The sequence below is a fragment of the Montipora foliosa genome, chromosome 13, assembly GCF_036669935.1.
Source record: "Montipora foliosa isolate CH-2021 chromosome 13, ASM3666993v2, whole genome shotgun sequence".
Lineage (NCBI taxonomy): Eukaryota > Metazoa > Cnidaria > Anthozoa > Scleractinia > Acroporidae > Montipora > Montipora foliosa.
The window spans coordinates 19,493,714-19,511,213 of NC_090881.1; the positions used below are offsets into that span (position 1 = coordinate 19,493,714).

The 17,500-nt window shown below is 38.2% G+C and overlaps 1 protein-coding gene across 3 annotated transcripts in view; it reads left to right on the plus strand.

Moving 5' to 3' along the window:
- The first annotated feature begins 91 nt into the window (after window positions 1–91).
- The window catches only part of LOC137983346 (nonsense-mediated mRNA decay factor SMG9-like), a 19,128-nt gene continuing 1,719 nt past the window's right edge, over window positions 92–17,500 (plus strand). Inside the window, exons 1-16 of one of the 3 annotated variants that reach the window (XM_068830548.1) lie at window positions 92–187; window positions 1,516–1,605; window positions 2,899–2,939; window positions 5,282–5,451; window positions 6,839–6,972; window positions 7,897–8,009; window positions 9,323–9,359; window positions 9,802–9,876; window positions 10,696–10,791; window positions 11,241–11,326; window positions 12,386–12,451; window positions 12,975–13,012; window positions 13,572–13,679; window positions 14,650–14,754; window positions 16,274–16,353; window positions 17,498–17,500. The exon at window positions 17,498–17,500 is cut by the window's right edge and continues 53 nt beyond it. In XM_068830548.1, coding sequence (XP_068686649.1) covers window positions 107–187; window positions 1,516–1,605; window positions 2,899–2,939; window positions 5,282–5,451; window positions 6,839–6,972; window positions 7,897–8,009; window positions 9,323–9,359; window positions 9,802–9,876; window positions 10,696–10,791; window positions 11,241–11,326; window positions 12,386–12,451; window positions 12,975–13,012; window positions 13,572–13,679; window positions 14,650–14,754; window positions 16,274–16,353; window positions 17,498–17,500 — 1,323 coding nt within the window. In that variant the 5' untranslated portion in view covers window positions 92–106. Of the gene's footprint in view, window positions 289–1,515; window positions 1,606–2,898; window positions 2,940–5,281; window positions 5,452–6,838; window positions 6,973–7,896; window positions 8,010–9,322; window positions 9,360–9,801; window positions 9,877–10,695; window positions 10,792–11,240; window positions 11,327–12,385; window positions 12,452–12,974; window positions 13,013–13,571; window positions 13,680–14,649; window positions 14,755–16,273; window positions 16,354–17,497 lie in introns of all 3 variants that reach the window. The other 2 variants (XM_068830550.1, XM_068830549.1) reach the window with 2 other exon arrangements.

The following is a 17,500-nucleotide window of genomic DNA, read 5'->3' on the forward strand; positions in this document are numbered from 1 at the left end:
CACTTTTCGCCGACAAAAAGAAGTGATATCATGAAGATCTTCCCATCATGCAACTGTTATGAGTAATTTTCGTTTATCACTACATGAGCTACTAATCGAATTCAAAATGGAGGATCAAGACAGAGGGTTCCGCCGTGGAAGGGGAGGCCGCAGAAGAGAAAGAGGCTATAGAGAAAGATCTTCAAGGGTAGGGTCAGTGGTCTACGTGGCTGACCCTCAATTTGGCTAACCCTAGGCTAACCCAAACCTTTGCTAATGATAACATTAGTCCTAAACACTACGCTTTAGGTAATGTTTATGCCTAAGCTTAGCATTTTTGTAAAGGTTTGGGTTGTTTCAATTATGTTAAAACAATGACTTGCAACCTGTACTTTACACCCTCTGATCATGGACATGTATGTAACTGCCATTAAGACAGAACTTGCAGCACACATGTTGGTGGGCTGGACTATCAGGACTCCGCAAATGTCATTTATTGCATAACCTGTACGTTATGCAATAAATTATACATTGGTGAGACAGGTAGACGACTAGGTGACCGATTCCGCGAACACCTTCGCGATGTTGAAAAGAATGACAAGGATGCATCTAAGCCAGTCGCTCGCCATTTTAATCTGCCTAACCACTCCAAAAAACACATGGCTATCTGCGGCCTTTCCCTACATCTAGGTACGACGGAAAGCCGCAAGAATCTGGAACAAAAATTCATCTTTCAAATCGGCACCCTTAATCCTCACGGTATTAACGAACGCTTTTCATTTAACTAATATATTCCTACTTTTCACGTTGCCATGTTACCACCAATAGCGTAGCTCCTACTCTACTATAAAAACTACACGTAACCCATAATCCCTCGATTCGCTCTGACGAAGGGCTAACGCTCGAAACGTCAGCTTTTAGAATCTCTGTACGGTGGTCAATTTACATTATCAACTCCGTTGATAAACCAAATTTTTGTATATCAGGACTTAATGTCATTTAGCACAAGCTATTGTGACATTTGTGAGATAAAGACACAATTGAACGGCCAAGAGCTACAACAAGTTGCAAAAGTAGTGAAGACACTTCACCTTCTTGGGGCGTTATTAATTTCCCTATTATCTCTCACACTGCAGCCCCCCTCCCCACCTTATCAGTGTTGCTAGCAAGACAAAAAAATGTTGGGAACTTAAGCAGTCAACATTGAAAGGGGGAGAGGGGAAAGGAAGTGGGAAAGGTTTAAATTCTAGATACGGCAGGCACTGGAAGCTAGAAAAGGTGTTTTTTTAATGAAAGTGTCTCAACAATTTTGCAACTTGTTGTAGTGTAATGTTCATACGATAAGGTCAAGGAATGTAAACGATTCTGCAAGTGCGCAACAGTCTTAAACTATTAATGCCTTGTTTATTATGGATAGCACCCACTGAGATTACAATGTTGTAATCCTCATTCTTATAGAGTGAGTCTAAGTAAAATATAAATAAGATTATGGGGAAGCTATGTCTTCTTGTTGAAGTCTTGGTACTGTCATTGCAGGGAAAAGTTGAGGGTGCTGCATCAGGAGTCCAATCATCTACCCCACCAATGAAAACTCCAATTATACTGACCAAGCCTACTGCAGACAGAGTAAGATCACTTCCCTAGATGCATTGATATAAGATCATTTCCCCAGATGTGAAAGTAAAGTAAAGCAACCATATTTAACGTCGATAACTCGTAACAGTAATTCAACTGACAAACCTGAGGTCGACGGTGCGCTCATTTTACTCCCCCCTCACCATCAGTACTCTGTTTTACGAGTATTTAAAGCTACTTAAGCTACACAGAATGGAAAGAAGTCGAAACAAGGATGTGACATCCGGGAATCAAACTCAGGACCTCTTGCATCAAAGTCGCGCACTAACCGACTGTGCCATCCTCGCTCCTGTGTACGTTGATGTTATTAATTTTGTACTGTGTATACACAGTTATTACAAACTCCTATTATTATTGGTCAGAAGGGTTTTTGGAGCCATGTCACTCTAGCATTAATGTACAACTGATTAATAGTATTATGGCAGGTTTGATTCTGTGACTCGTCATTCAATTCACCACTTGCATAAATCCCATAATACACCTCTTTTACCCCCCCAGAAATTTGCATAAACATTGTTTTCAATTTCTCTTGGGACATCTTCGTGTCCCAGGAGATATATGCCAATAATTATGCCAAATTTATTTGGGTTAAAAGAAATGTATTATAGGATTGTACAACTAGTGAATGTTGGACAAGTTTGTTTTTCTTGGGGTACCTTTGTTTTTGCCTTGTAAAAGCAACTTTGGATTTGATCTTCTTGTTCAAATTTTTCTTAATATAAGTAATGCACTAGTGCATGTGTTAATAATTGCGCGGGAATCAGCTTGTGGCATAACAACCATAAACCGATAGCCCTTGGAGTTTAGGAGGAGTGTACTATAGTTGTATTAGTACTTTAATAGACCGTATTCATAAATGGCGGTCACATTTATAATTCTTTTGTCCACATGCAAATTAACCTACCAAGCCTCATTTTAGAGCAAGAATTCTTTTCAATTGACTGTATGGTATCGAGGCTTGGTAGGCTAATTTGCACTTCGACAAAAGAATTATAAATTGACCGCCATTTATGAATAAGGTCTATAAGGCAGGTACAAAAGTCTGACTGGATCAACTCAGATCACTCACCTTGGATTGACGTAAAAAAAATGGTAAGGCCTTGAGAAACCACCCTAGCCCTAATCTTTAAGGTAACCTTGGTGAAATTGGCGCAAACGAGGAGTAATTTTGGCTTACAAAACTGTTTTCACTCGATCTGATGTGAGCGATCTGAGTTGAACCGTTCTGACTTTTGTACCTGCCCGCTTTAATGTGCACTTTGTTAATGCTAATTCTATCCGTAGGGACAAGAAACTCCAGTGAAGCAAATTTTAATAAAACCAAGGTGACTATCATTGAAAGTGTTAGTTTACCTCATCTTGTTATGAATGTACTTTGGAAAAATGTGTACCTTTCAGAGAGTGTCTTGAAAACGAAGACCTTTAAGACTCTAAAAACTTGAAAACTCTGAAAGGAATAAAATACTCCCAAAACCTCAATTTGGCTAAACCGAGGCCTAACTAGGTCTAAAGTTGGTTTTTAGGCCTAGGGTTAGCAAAATTGAGAGTTTTGGAGTACTTTATTCATTTCAAAGTTTTCAAGTTTTCAGGGTCTTAAGGTCTTCAATTTCGAGACCGCCCCTTTCAGATCAAAAATTAACTTTAGGAAACACGATGCATTATCCAGCCATTGATGAAGACATGATTGTGAAGATGTTGAAAGCATGTTTTTGTCAAAGAAAGACTATAGTCGTATTCCTGGTGTTTTGAAAAATTATGAGAGTTGAAGTAATTAAGCCCCATCTACACTAGCAATTTTTATTTCACAATTTTTGTGTGACAATTTTTATTTACTTGTGTATATGTAGACGAGGAAATATGGCCAATTTTTATGTGACAAATGTATTTGCTGAAAAGCTGGCGTGTTAGCTTTTATGTGACAAATAAAAGTTGTCACAAATGAAAAATTGTTTGTGTAGACGACTTGTCACATAAAATGTGGCAAATTTCTGCCTTTTAGTGAGCGTCATTAGAGAATGACCAGGCAATCTTGCCTTGTTTCTGCTTTATCTCTGCAGTCTAAAGGCATTGCTGTCCCACTTAACTGTGAATTGTCATAACTGCAAAGATCATAGCTTCACTTGATTTCATATCCGCAGTTCATATATGATTCATTTCATATACCATTTCATCATTAAGAAGATTATTTGTTGTGCTATCTACACGATCAAGATTAATGTGCTTGCCCCATAAAAAATTGCTTGTGTAGACAGGGCTTTGTTGTTTTCTCACAATTGTGTCATAGTACTGGGTTGAGTCCCTCCATCTTTTCGCAAGATACATTGTATGTTTAAAGTGTCCCTGACATAACTTTCTCCTCAACTTTAACGTCACTTGTGTCTAGGAATAAAGCAATATCCCGGTAGGTCATTAAAGTGTCTCTAGCTCTGTTGGTAACTACAATCCTGGCCATAAGTTGTTGGGACACCTCCCCTTTTGTGCTCTAAAACCCACAATTTCAACTATGTCCTTGACGTTTTAGAAAAAGATGAATAGAAGCAAGTGTAATTGACCCCCCGTCCCCCTAGCAATGTCTTTAATCTTTAATGAGTTTACTCCTAAAACAGCAATAACTATACTTAATGAATGTTGAAAGAAAATGTTGAAATGTTGAAAGAAAATGAAGCCTTTCTGAAGACCAGATTGGATGTGGTTAAAAAGGAAAAAGGGACAATAGAAAGTTGTTAGACGGTTGTGTTGGAAGTGAACGTGATCACTGAAAAATTGTAATTATTGGAATAAGACGTGAATATCTATCTTATCATCACTTTAGTTGACGAATACTCTTCTTGAAGGTGAACATTTCTTGAAATTTTGGCTAAGCTACTGTCAAGGTTTTTTTTTCTCAAGATTTTTATCAACATTGACAGGGGGGAGGGGGGCAGGTGGGCTTACGTGGTCTTGGTCATGAGATACATATAGGCTTCCTGTGAAGTCATCTGCCGTGAACCGTCCCAACCCTTGTGACCAGGGTGTGTGTTGTTTTGAAGATGTATTTTGGTGCTTACACTTTAAGGGGCCACTTTACGTACCCTACACGTAGTAAACAATCTCCACTGAACGATTTGATTAAACTTATTGATTTAACCAAAGTCAAACAACAACAGAGCTTCAGAGCTTCAACAGAGCTTCAACAGACTGAAATACACCCAGTTGGCAAATACTTCACGGCTGACTTGGCAGACTGATAACATTACATTTCCACTGACCAGTTAGAGCGTGACTTCAAACTCAGGTTGTCAAAATATCAGTTGATAAAGTATTATTAATGTCATCAATAAGTCCTTCTTGGGTCTACTCTGAGTCGTATGATCTTACTTTATGGAGATTTGACATGACTCCTTGGTTCAAACCTTGGTTTGTTCAAGTGCATGATGCATCTTTTAAGTTGTGTTACTGGAGAAAAGTGGTTTTGGTCAATAGTCATTTGTACAAATGGCACATCCATATTTACTTTGTAAATGGGCTTCATTATCATTCACTTGTCATCAGTACAAGCAACAGCATGATTGGCAGTTGTTGGCACTATTCACTTCTAACTTTGGCTGCAACTTTGAATGGAAATGTTGAATGATTCATGTACTTTTGTTGACTGACTGATTGACTTGATGTGTGACATCTTTTGAAGGGAACCATCTCAAGATCCACAGACTATCGCAAGTAGACCCAGTGGCACACCCTCTGCTGTGCGGAGCAAAACACTTGCAGTTGATCATCAGTCAAGCCACACATCAGACAGGTCTGCAGGTGGCTTGCAAACTCATAATATTGGTGGAGTGACAGCAAGCGCAGCGACAGGTCTGCACAGCTTCAACTTAAACTACAATCTTGGACAGAATAAAATGGAAGCAAACCCCTATCCCCCCAAATCAAGGATGAAGCCGCGCAAAAGCCAAAACGCACCATTTTCCCATCCTTGATTTGGGGTGGAGGGGGGGGGGGGGTACAAATTTCCCATCTATTTTGTCCAAGATTGTAGACTCAACAAATACTCTATGTACACACAAATTTGATAAATGTACACTGTATATTTGAACAGTGGAATCATTTTTTAGCAGTGCAAAGTGTTGGACTTTTTTGGGGGCCTCTTGGTTTGGGTGCGTATGCGTAAGATCTCTTTGCCTTGTAGACACTTTTCGGAGAAGGCAGCACAAGTAGGCTTTGAACTCGCTATCTCTTCATTCAAGGGTAATCATGGTGACCACTAAACCACAGATGACTACGTGACAGATTAGTGGGGAAATATGTATTAAAGAATTGTGTACATGACTCCAAACAAGTTTTTGTGTTTTTGCATGCAATATCCGGTCATCGTATTACTTGGGAACACATCGTACCGGGTTAATTTCTCCTGGTATTGTTAAGAAAAAGTATGAAATATTTTTAAGTACCAACATAGAAACTTGTAAAGCATCTCTTTCCTGGTTTTGATTGGAGTCAACACCGTTGACAACAGTTTCAAATGTGAACAGCTATTCTACAATCGCATTTAACCATGGTTAGATCATGGAATGTGGACTTTGGACTTTGGACTTGAGACTATGGAATTAAACAGATATTGACCAAGATATTGCAACATAAAAAAATCACTATCACTAAAATACTGTCAGTTTTGAAGGAAATGTAGGCTGCCAAAACACTGGCGGAGAACTCCATGCCCTACTCTTTGCGAATAGTGTATGGGTTCTTTTACATCCCACAGGGTTCTGAACGTTGATGGGTTGTGAGCCGGGGCCTATGGTTTATCTTCCTTATCCAAGAAGACTACAGATTCTAGCCAGCACTTTCTCCTGTTATTTTAAGACCCTGAGTGTTGGTTCCAAAGGAGCGGAACTCACTACCTCCGGCATTGCAGCCCGCTGCTCAACCGGTTTGCATGCAGTGAAGGCAAATTTCTGTAAATGTGCTTTCAGTATACAACTTTATGAACATGTTTTTCCAACAGCATGACTTTTTAAAGCAAACAACAGGTTAGTGAGAGAAAGAAATTGCTAATTATTGAGGGAACTGGTAACAGACAAAGGGAATGGGGCATATTTCACTCTGACAAATTGAGGTTATTTGCAGTCCCATAAGAGATAGTGCACTGAGGAATCAATGACAAATAAAAGGGTGAAAGAAGAACTTAATTGAACACCATTTACTGACAATAATACTAAATTTATTGTGTTTCACTTCTTTTCAGGTACAAGCTCAAGCATTGATGCAGTCAGCGCAAACCTAAGTTCTCTGAAACTTGGTGTTCCTGATCATGACAGGAGCCCACAGTTAGTGAAACTACTTGATGAGAACTTGCAGTGGAATGACAGTGCTTTAGAGGTGGGGCAATAAATCAACTCTATAAATAATCATAAATTATTATTATTGTTATTATTATTATTATTATTCTATCATTCAGCAAAGTAATATGTCAAAAATGAGTGCAAGTAATATGTCAAGTTCCAAACACCCCTAGACACAGATGAAAGAACGGCGCCATAGGCGAACTGTTTTTATTGAGGCCCTGCCAGGGGGGTTCCCATGTCGCTTGTCTGGATTTTAAAAGGTCTTGTGTCAGTACTTTCAATGTTTCACATTGCTGTGACCGTTGCTGTCGGAAATTTAAAGAAAGAATGTCATTTGTCGCAATTTCACTTTTAAGTGCTGTTGCTACTTTTTAGGCCATGTCACTTGTCGGAATTTACCCTGGCAGAGCCTCTTTATTGTTTTGAGGTTTTTGTAACCCTTGATCAAACATGAAGCACAAGTTTTTGACATGACTTTTTTGTTTGTTTGTTTGTTTGTTTGTTTGTTTGTTATTTATTTGTTTGAGCAGGTTGCAGTTTTGGCAGCTATTCAGCTGATGTGGACCAACATCTATCTCGACATTGTTTTTACTAACTTTGAGTCCTTGATCTGTATAAGTTTCATTGGGTATCAAGTTACATACACCTGACCAAAATGGGGCACTCCGATTGGCTAATACCTTATGAATTATTAATGAGTTTGAGAAGAACACATCAAGCTTCATGCAATGTGCATCTAGCTCAATGGCAATATATTGGAATGCAAACAGCATGCACCAATTCAAGTTTCAACATGTGCCCAATCATTAGGAACCCTGAAACATGATATGTTATTGGGATCTCCATTGGAAAAAATAAAATAATATTTATGTGTTTTCAAGTGAGGGTGGATTCTTCTATTTAACATAAAATGATAGGTCATGGCAAAAGGCTTGTTCCTTTTGTATTTCCTATTTAGATCCTAGTTGATCAGACAGATTTCCTTGTGGTTGGTATTGTGGGTCCCCAAGGTGTAGGAAAGTCAACTATCCTGTCAACTTTAGCTGGTGCAAATCCTTTTACTGACTCAAGGTTGGTAAAAGTATAAGTATTTTTGGTGTTTAAAGTGAAGAGGTGAAGAAAGTACACCAGTTGTTTGTCCACTAATCACTACAGTCTCTTAGTCAAAGCAAGTTCTAGTGTCAAATTTTTATCCTTAAAGAGCGACTGGCATCTAGCTTTTCCTCATAACATCACTGCTTATACAAACATACAAGTAACGGGCAGAAGGATCGATCATTACAAATTTAACTCTCTGACTGGTAAACAGATTCTTCTTATTACTGCAAAAAGGAGCACAAATAATAGTTTAGAGTTCCTAGATTTTGATATTTTGCCGTTATGAGGTTTACTTTTAATAATGCATTAAAACCATTTTTCACCTGAAAGGCTCTTCATCTGAAATAGCTTTTTTTAAAATGCAGAAGTGTATACATTGTACATGGCTCATTTTACCAGACCTTGTATCAAGGAAGGGTTGGAAAGGAAGAGTATCCATTGCTAGCAAATAGAAAAGGCTTCGGCTTGACAATAGTTTGTCAGGGGAGGGGGGGGTGTAAGGTTGCAAAACGTCCACATGAAGGAAAAGAAGAAGAACAACAACAACAACAATAACAATAACACTTCAAGAACTCAACTATAGCCCCAGAGCTCCATTTTTTCATCAGAATAGAGTTCTAAAGTGGTGACGTCATAAAAAATAAAAATTTTGAAATTATGGGATTTGTTGGGATATTTTGAAAGAACAACATCTGAAAGGCATAGTTGCCAAAAACAAGCCTTGTGGGGCAAATTGTCTCAGAGATACTATTCCGGTTTTGCTCTGATGACTCCACACAAATCCTTCTAAATTTGACTCTGTTCCTGATGTTATCTACTGAGTCAAATTTAGAAGGATTTGTATAGAGTTGTCAGAGCATACATGTAAGTGGGCTAATATCTCAAAGACATTTTGCCCTGAAATGCTATTTTTGGCGAGTAGGCCCTTCAGATGTTGTTCTTTCAAAATATCCCAACAAATCCCATGATTTAACAAATTTAATTTTTTATGATGTTACACTTTTATTAAAACTCTATAAAGTGTATTAATTTAGACTACTGCTACTCCCCCCTGGAGGGAACTCTGGTCCATCTTAGGATTCCTCCTGGGTCGGTAGAGAGAGAAGGAGCTAGTGTGTAGAGCAAAATTTCTTGCCAAGGTGACATCACTGACTCTGAGAATGAGGATCTGGGATACTTGCAATTCACCTCAGTACTACCAAACCTCCAAGACTGAAGAGGAAAGTTCAAATGTAACTGTAACTGTCCCACTGACATATCATTTTGTTTCATTTCTTTTTGTCCAGATCTCCCTTATTCCCTGTACAGTCAAGACAAGTTCAGGTTAGTTTACAAAACTGACCCGTGCTTAAAGGAAAAGATAAAGCAAGAACCAGCGCTTATTGTCTTCCCTGGGTTTGCATCCCCACAATGTTCCCAATCCAGATTTAGAAAGTCGCAATTTGACAAATTCACAAGCAGAGTAAAAGTTATAGGACGAGCTCCCAGTCTAGATAATAGACCAATTCGGCTAACTCAATGTTGTACCCAATTCAAATCTTTTGGGAATAAAACGTTTTGTTCCAAGTATTTCCATATCATTTAAATGTGAATGCTTCATTTTCATGCAAATTCAACACACAAAGAATCTTCACCCCGAGAGATTTGAATTGGGTACAACATTGAGTTAGCCGAATTGGTCTATTGCATCTGACAACAACACATGGATGTCAGATTACTTAATTACTATTTACAGATGGAGCAGTGTTGTCATTGTGAATTTCAGGAAGATGGAACTAATCAGACTTGTGGTATGGATATAGCTGTAACTCAAGAGAGAGTGATTCTTCTGGATACACAGGTAAAGCTCCTGTATTAGTAACTGATTTTACTGTAACTTACAAGAACATTTTTTTTTAATGGCATTCTGAAGAAGGGTCGTGATAAAGTGCTTTCATAAATGAATGAATCAGTGAATCAATGAACAAATGAAGAAAATGGTGTATATGAAATGAATCATATCTTGAACTGCAGATAGAGCGAGTTTCAATCAAGTGTCGTAAAACCAAAACCAAAGTAATTACTTTGGCCGATCAAAAAGGACGGAGACCATCCAGTAAACCAATCAAAACTTGAAGTAATTACATGTAGCAGAGGCAAAGCACAGGAAAGTGTGCATGCATGAGCCATGATTGGTTTTGGTTTCACTTCTGATTGGTTGAAAAAGTGGCGCGAGAACTTTGAACCAATCAATGAGTGAAGTAATGCAAAAGCAGAGCAATTCGCTTATTACTTTCAACACTCAATTGAAAATCACTTTATAAAATAAAGTTCACAACTGCGAAAATGGTAGCTCACTTGATTTCATATCCACAGTTAATTATGTGATTCATTTCATAAATAATTTTATATCATTTCATTCATTGATTCATTCATCACAGGAACCTTTGAACCCACAAATGACCAGCTCCCAACATCAGTGGCTTCACAGCTCAGTTGGTTAGAGCGTCACACCAGTATCGCGAGGTCACAGGTTTAAACCCTTTTGAAGTCTTTCTCTATGCAATTGTTAAAATTGCATTCATAACTGCAAGGATCATAGCTCACTTATTATAATAGTATTTTATTTTTAAACTCAACATTTGTAAATCTTTCCTGTCTCGGTATTGATTCCATTCAGCCATTATTGAGTGCAGCAATCCTGGATCACTTGATTCATCATGATCGCAATATTCCTCCTGAGTACACTTCACCAGAGAACTACAATGAGATTCAGGTAACTTGCAACCATTATATTTGCCTTTCACATAGCTACTTTGTCATGCTTAAGCACAAACTATGATACATATATGTGGGTAGCCTGTACTCCGTTAAGTAATTTGTTGTTTTGCTATACAAAACCTTAGTACTGGCAAAAGTGGAATGAACAATCACCTTTCAGTGTTGTAGTCCATTAATTGTTTAGCTCTACTGCAAAAGGTTTCACAGTGTACGAGTTCAAGTTTTTCCTTCTCCACAAAAAGCCATACAATCACTAAGTGTCCCAAATTACAGTAATTTTCCAACTTTGTCTTCTTCTTCTTCTTCTTCTTCTTCTTCTTCTTCTTCGTCCTCTTATTATTATTATTATTATTATTATTATTATTATTATTATTATTATTATTATTATTATTATTATTATTATTATTAATGCTTTTTCTATTAACATTATTCTTGTTTTTCCAGTCTTTACAGATTGTTACATTCCTGTTTACTGTCTGTCATGTGATTGTAGTAGTACAGGATTGGTTCACAGACCTTAATATCATGAGGTACATGTAATTGTGGTAATTATGTTGAGAATTTGCTTTCCTCAAGAACTTCCATTTTTCCTCAAAACCATCTACCGGTATTGTTCAAGCTTGTTTAAAATTGTTCATTGATTGTGAAGGTCCTGACAATAAGTGACAGTGTCATCAGGAATGCTGGAAAAAATTCTTGCCATGATTCTCATCTTGATTTAATGACCTTAAAAGACCTTTTTAAAACCTTTGTGGATCTTACTAAGTTTATTCTACTTGCATTATATATTTTCTGAAGGATCCTAATTAGAAAAATGTTTTAGCAACTGGAGTGTCAAGTATTTATGAGTCAATGAGTCAATGAGTCAATGAGTCATGAGTCAATGAGTCAACGAGTTATTGCAGTTAATTAAACCATAAAATGAAAGCTAAAATTTCAGAGAGTGCTTAGGCCTAATCACTGAAACGAGGGCTTAGGCTTAATCAACAAATTATTGCTATATTGACTGTGAGTCCATTGACTCATGACTCATGACTCATTGACTCATTTGACTCATAAAACATGCATTCTCTAGCAACTGAGGACCTCCAATTTAAACATCCTTTAACATTTTTCAAAGAATTGTCAATATCCTCAAAGATCCTGTTAGGTTTATTACCAAAGGAAGCCCAGGTGATTTTTAGCCAAGAACAGTACCGGTAACTAAAAATAAAGCATTTTCTCTTTTCTTGACTCCACCACATATTTATTGCTGAGTCCACTTCCATTTGCTATCTATTATGCCAATAATAATACTTAATAATTATTACTAAAAGCAGCCTTGCTAAAGGGTCACAATGACAAGCACTATTTACCATATCTATTCTATCTATAAATTTGGCACCATGCACCTCATTGGGTATTAAATACTATGTCATATCTAATGTGTGTTCATTAGTCTTCATTACAATTTGCACTTTTTTTCACAAGTCTTTTTCTTCAATAGCTTTGGACTGATCTGCCCATGTTGGACTTCCATGTATTCTGACATTTCGCCAAGAATTCTTGGAGTCCTTTGAAATCTTCCTTTTTTAATTCTTGCTTGTTAGGCTTTTGAAAACTGCTGAGATGTTAAAGCCATCATCTACAAGCCACGCAACTCATGAATCTTCAGGGTGAGATGACAACAATGTCTAAATTCTTGGTTGCTTAATATACACGATGAGTGCAGAGGCTTTTTCTTTTGGTTGGTCTTTTTGTAGCACCCCATGATCAATAGATACATGCACCCCAAGTTAATGAGCATTAAATTTATAAAGACTTGTATGGAGCAAAATAACTACAGTTGTTTGAAAGATATACCGGTATGTATTTCTAGAGAAACAACACTGACACTAAAAACTCCCTAAAAAAATCACTAAAAGAAGCACAAAAATAAAATTAACGAAGGACAAGACACGCAAGAAATGGATAAAGGTAAGCAGTTCTTTCTTTCAAATGCCCTTGTTGTGCTCCATACAAGACCTTGTATTTTTGTCTATTGTTTAACTTGGGGTGCCTGCGGTCACTCCATACTGAAATGGAACTGAACAACCTATGACACACATGAAACTTTATTCATGGTTTTCAGAGCTTGATCAGGTTTTTAATATTCAATGACAATAATAATTATCTAATGTTTTTTGTTTTGGTCACCAGCTCTCCTGACGATTCTGATGAGCAATATCCAAACATCGGTAAGACTGAACACTGTCACAGTGACAGAAAAAGCTATGTGGGTCATGAAATCACTTATTCACATCAGATGATTTCAAAATATGTAGAGAAAGTCACTCATTTTTTCTTAAAGCCCAATCACCAACAAAAAATATTATAAACACAAAATGGTGTTCTGTGGCATTTTTAAACAAAAAATATCAGCAGCTTCAATTTCCAGATGCCACATAGTCTTTGACAGCTTCTATGTGAGCAAACCAAACTGGCTCGGTTGACGGAAGGAGGCAGCTTTTGGGAATGCTTTACCATGTGTGAAATGCAGTATTGTAGCAGCTCTCGTAATCTGCTATTGTTTGGTATTGTACAATTTAAGCAGCTTCTGTTGTTGTTTCAAGTCTAGGTCATTGTTTCAATCGTGTAGTCTTTTGTTTTTGGCTAGTTTAGCCAGCCAATCACATTATATGTTACCAGAGCTGCGACATCACCCCTAAAATGTGTTAAATTATCTATGCCTTCAATCATGAAAGGTTAGACCAAGATTTCAATGTCCTAACCAAATGATAAACTTCTTGATTGCAGTGTTTGTCTACAACAAAGCTGCAAGGGAAGATTTTCACCACGAGAATCTTAGCTCCATGCTTTGTGTCACAAGCACCATGTTTCAGCACTCCAGACTGAAGCTAAACAGTAAGCCCGTGTCATACTGTTTTTCTTAACAATAGTACCTGTAATATTAACTCTCTCATTCCCACGATCTAAACGGTCATTCTCCCAACTAGTATGGATTTCATTGTTTGGTAATTATAAGAATTTAGTGTTATATCAAGATCACACCTCTTAAGCTGATAATATTCTTCATTCTCATTACCTGTGTGACATTGAAATTGTGAGGAGGAATTACATGCCGGTCACTCCTTGGAGCCAAAGAGATAATTATTAAAGCAGAATGACCAAAGCTAATTTTCTTCCTATATAGCAGGTTTCTCTTGACTTTTGCGGATTAGATATTCCTTTCTACCTTGGGATCAGAGTTAGCATACATGAAGCGTTGAAAGTTAAAAAGCACTGGCCTTCAAGCTCAAATCCTTTGCCCAGTTGTTAAAAAGCCATTTGAGAGTAATACTAAATTAACTACCAAATGAGGTTTGAATTTTGCCAGTTAACAAAGGCTTAAGGATGAAAATGGGTTATTTAACTTCCCCACCCCCAATTCTCTCTTGATTGCCCAAACGTTCATGGTGTTGAGTGTGATGAGCTTAGTTGGGGTTAACACTGATTGCAGAGGGAGGGGAGGTGCAAAGGTACAAGTTGTTAAGGAAGAAGCAGTGTAATTGGCCTGGGATTGTAAATCGTCCATCCCTAACACAGGATCCAGAGGAGTTCTACCCAATCGTGAATCATAATTAAAATCTTGCAAGTAAAGTATCACTTTGTGTGTTAGGTCCATTGCCTGCAGGTTTGGTCTCAGTGAATAGACGGTGAACGAAACCGCAATATTGGGTACTCGGTGTCACTTCAAAGGCCTCGTTTGTAGGTACTTCATTTGACAGACACACATAAATAGTGAGATTTGCCATGTATCATCCAATAGAACTCTTCTGGACCCTGTACCCATGCTACTTCGATTGATATACTCTCTGTTTTTGCATCATTCCAGGTGGTATTTCTTTGTTGAGTAGCAGCTTGATGCCTTATAGGACTCTTCCAACTTCGTACGATGACATGAATATCTACCTACTTCCCCTTTATCAACCCCATTCAGGTAAGAGAACAACCCAGATAGCCTACGTGTAACCGAACCCTCCCCCCGAAAGAAAAAAGGGAGCAGGCTCGGGAGGTTCTTTCGGGGAGAGGGTACGGCTACACGTAGACTACAACCCAAACAGAGATTTTGCGTTGTGTGGCGATTTACTCTCGATAAATACATTTACTCTTGTGTGCATTTTGTTCTTTGCGCCATTCTTGTGCCTTCCACATGTTGACGTCATTTGTGATGTGTAAGGGAGCTTAAGAGTTGACGTTTTAAAGCGAAAGAGAAACAAGTTGGACGTTTGTAAAGATACAAGTCGGACTCCTGGTAAACTTTTATTAAATTTTACACGTACCAAATTCTACAGGTGTAGCGCTACACCACTAATTATTATCAGAGTCTTGTAACAACGACTTGTAACGACGTTTACGGAACTCATTTTCGCGTGCACATGTGAAAACAAGGGTTCAACTTGTATATTACAAGAGTAACTTTTTTGTTAAATTGACCCCACATGTTGCGTTAGATCTCAAACAAGGACGAAGTAGAAGTTTAGTAGTCGGATTCCTTAGGTTATGTCGTGGAGAGAGGATAAAGAAGAAGGAGCTAAACCTAAAAGAAAGAAAGGAAATGAACTTTATTTAAGTGTCTAGTCGTTCTAGCGCTGGAGCGCTCATTGAGGACATTGTAAACTGAAATTAACGATGAACGCAAATCAAGTGAAATGTTGGTTTTTGAGGTGCAGAGTAGAGAACCAACAAACTCAACCCACATATGACGCCGAGTCTGGGAATCGAACCCGGGCCACATTGATGGTAGGCGAGTGCTTTCCCCGTGTTTTTACCTCTGCGCCATCCCTGCACCCCCATAAAGATCTTAAAAGTTATGATCATTTCGAAATCTAACCGGCACCCAATGTGATTTCATGATTAGCGGTGTTTGGTGACAGAATTTTAGTTCACTGAAAATCAGTCTCACACAAGCATTCTGCACGCGTTGTAATTTATTCAATGAACAGTGAGACATCATCATCATCGTCATCAGTTGTCTTTGCGAATTATATTTGTCACATCTCCCGCATACAAAGTTGTTGTTGTTTTGTGTTTGTCATCAATTCCTTTCTTTCCCGTTACACTTGTCTCCAGAAATGCACACTGTGCTACTTATCAAAGAATCGACGTGCATCTAATTCTTTTTTTTGTTGGACATACAGCGGTTTTCAATTGAGTGTCGAAAGTAATTAGCGAATTGCGTTGGTTTTGTTGGTTTTTCGCGCGTGCACATTTTCCCACGCTTTGTGTCGGCTACGTGTAATTACTTCGAGTTTTGATTGGTTTACTGGATTGTCTCCGTCCTTTTTGATTGGCCAAAGTAATTACTTTGGTTTTGGTTTTACGACACTCGATTGAAACTCGCTCTATCTGTCTCGATAGAGAATATTTGATGAAAAGCCAAGAAAACGCAATTTGGATTGAATGTTAAGCTTTTGTACGCGTTATAACAAATAACTCAAGTGTTTTTTGACAACAAGGTAATGGAATATGTACCAAGTCGCCGATTTATCATGGAAACCCAAGCTTCGAGATGGTTCTGCAGGCGTTGAGGAATCAGGTCAGTTCTGTTTACTGATGTGCCCGAATCTCCCTCAGACATTTTATAAAATAAAAGCTGTTTTCACTGGGCTTTTCTCCTGGGACCGAGGTTGAATTACACGATCTTTGTATTTGGAGTGGGTCCGTCCGAGAAAAACAATAAAATTATACGGTCTTTGTATTTGGAGTGTGTCCGTCCGAGAAAAACAATAAAATTATACGGTCTTTGTATTTGGAGTGTGTCCGTCCGAGAAAAACAATAGGGAGGTTAAGCCTGGTTTTCACTGGCACTAGGGACGCATGCGCAACGGCAAGCACAAGCACAAGCATAAGCAGCTTATGCTAGTGAAAACGAACGTCGACATAAGCATCAAAATCAACCACGGCATCCGCCATTTTGTTCAAATGCTCAGACGCGGGGAATCTGGAACGAGTGCTTTAATTGGCCAGACGCAGCAAATTTCCTCGTGCTTATAGACCCTTTGAATAAATGGCGCCCAAAATTGAATAACAATACTTGATACATCCTTAGTCTCGTGTTTCTGTTTCAAGACAAAGGATTTTTCTCATGAATGTGAGGCTATTAAAGGATGTATCAAGTATTGTTATTCAAATTTGGGCGCCATTTATGCAAAGGGTCTATACTGCGTTTCGTTTTCACCTCCAGGTGATCTGGTGACGTAATTCGGAGGACTGGGGAGAAAAATTGTATCGCCGTATCCCACAACCGCGCGTGGCCTTAGGTGTTGTTTCCAAACTCCCTGCACTATTGCCATCGCCAAAACTCAACAGATTTTTGTGGTACTCTGCAAAAGGACGACATGAAATCACCAAATTTGAGGTTTTGGCGACAACGCGAGCTTACAAATGTGAATCTTTCATTCTCTATTTTTACTCTGAAACCGCTCACGCACCAATTTATGTTTAGGATACTTCGCCCACATTGTACGACATGAACGAGAGGGGCTAATTGCGAAAACCTTGCGATACTGCAAAGTTATACTTTGAAGTGACGTTTTTGTCGACGACACCGTCGTAGATCTTAAAGTCCCTAATAACTTCAAAGGACACGCTCTGGTATCGGGAATTTTAAAAATTGCTCATTGTTTCTGTCATGTGACACTAATGTTGTTTTGAAGGCCCCTTTATATATTAAATTTCAGATC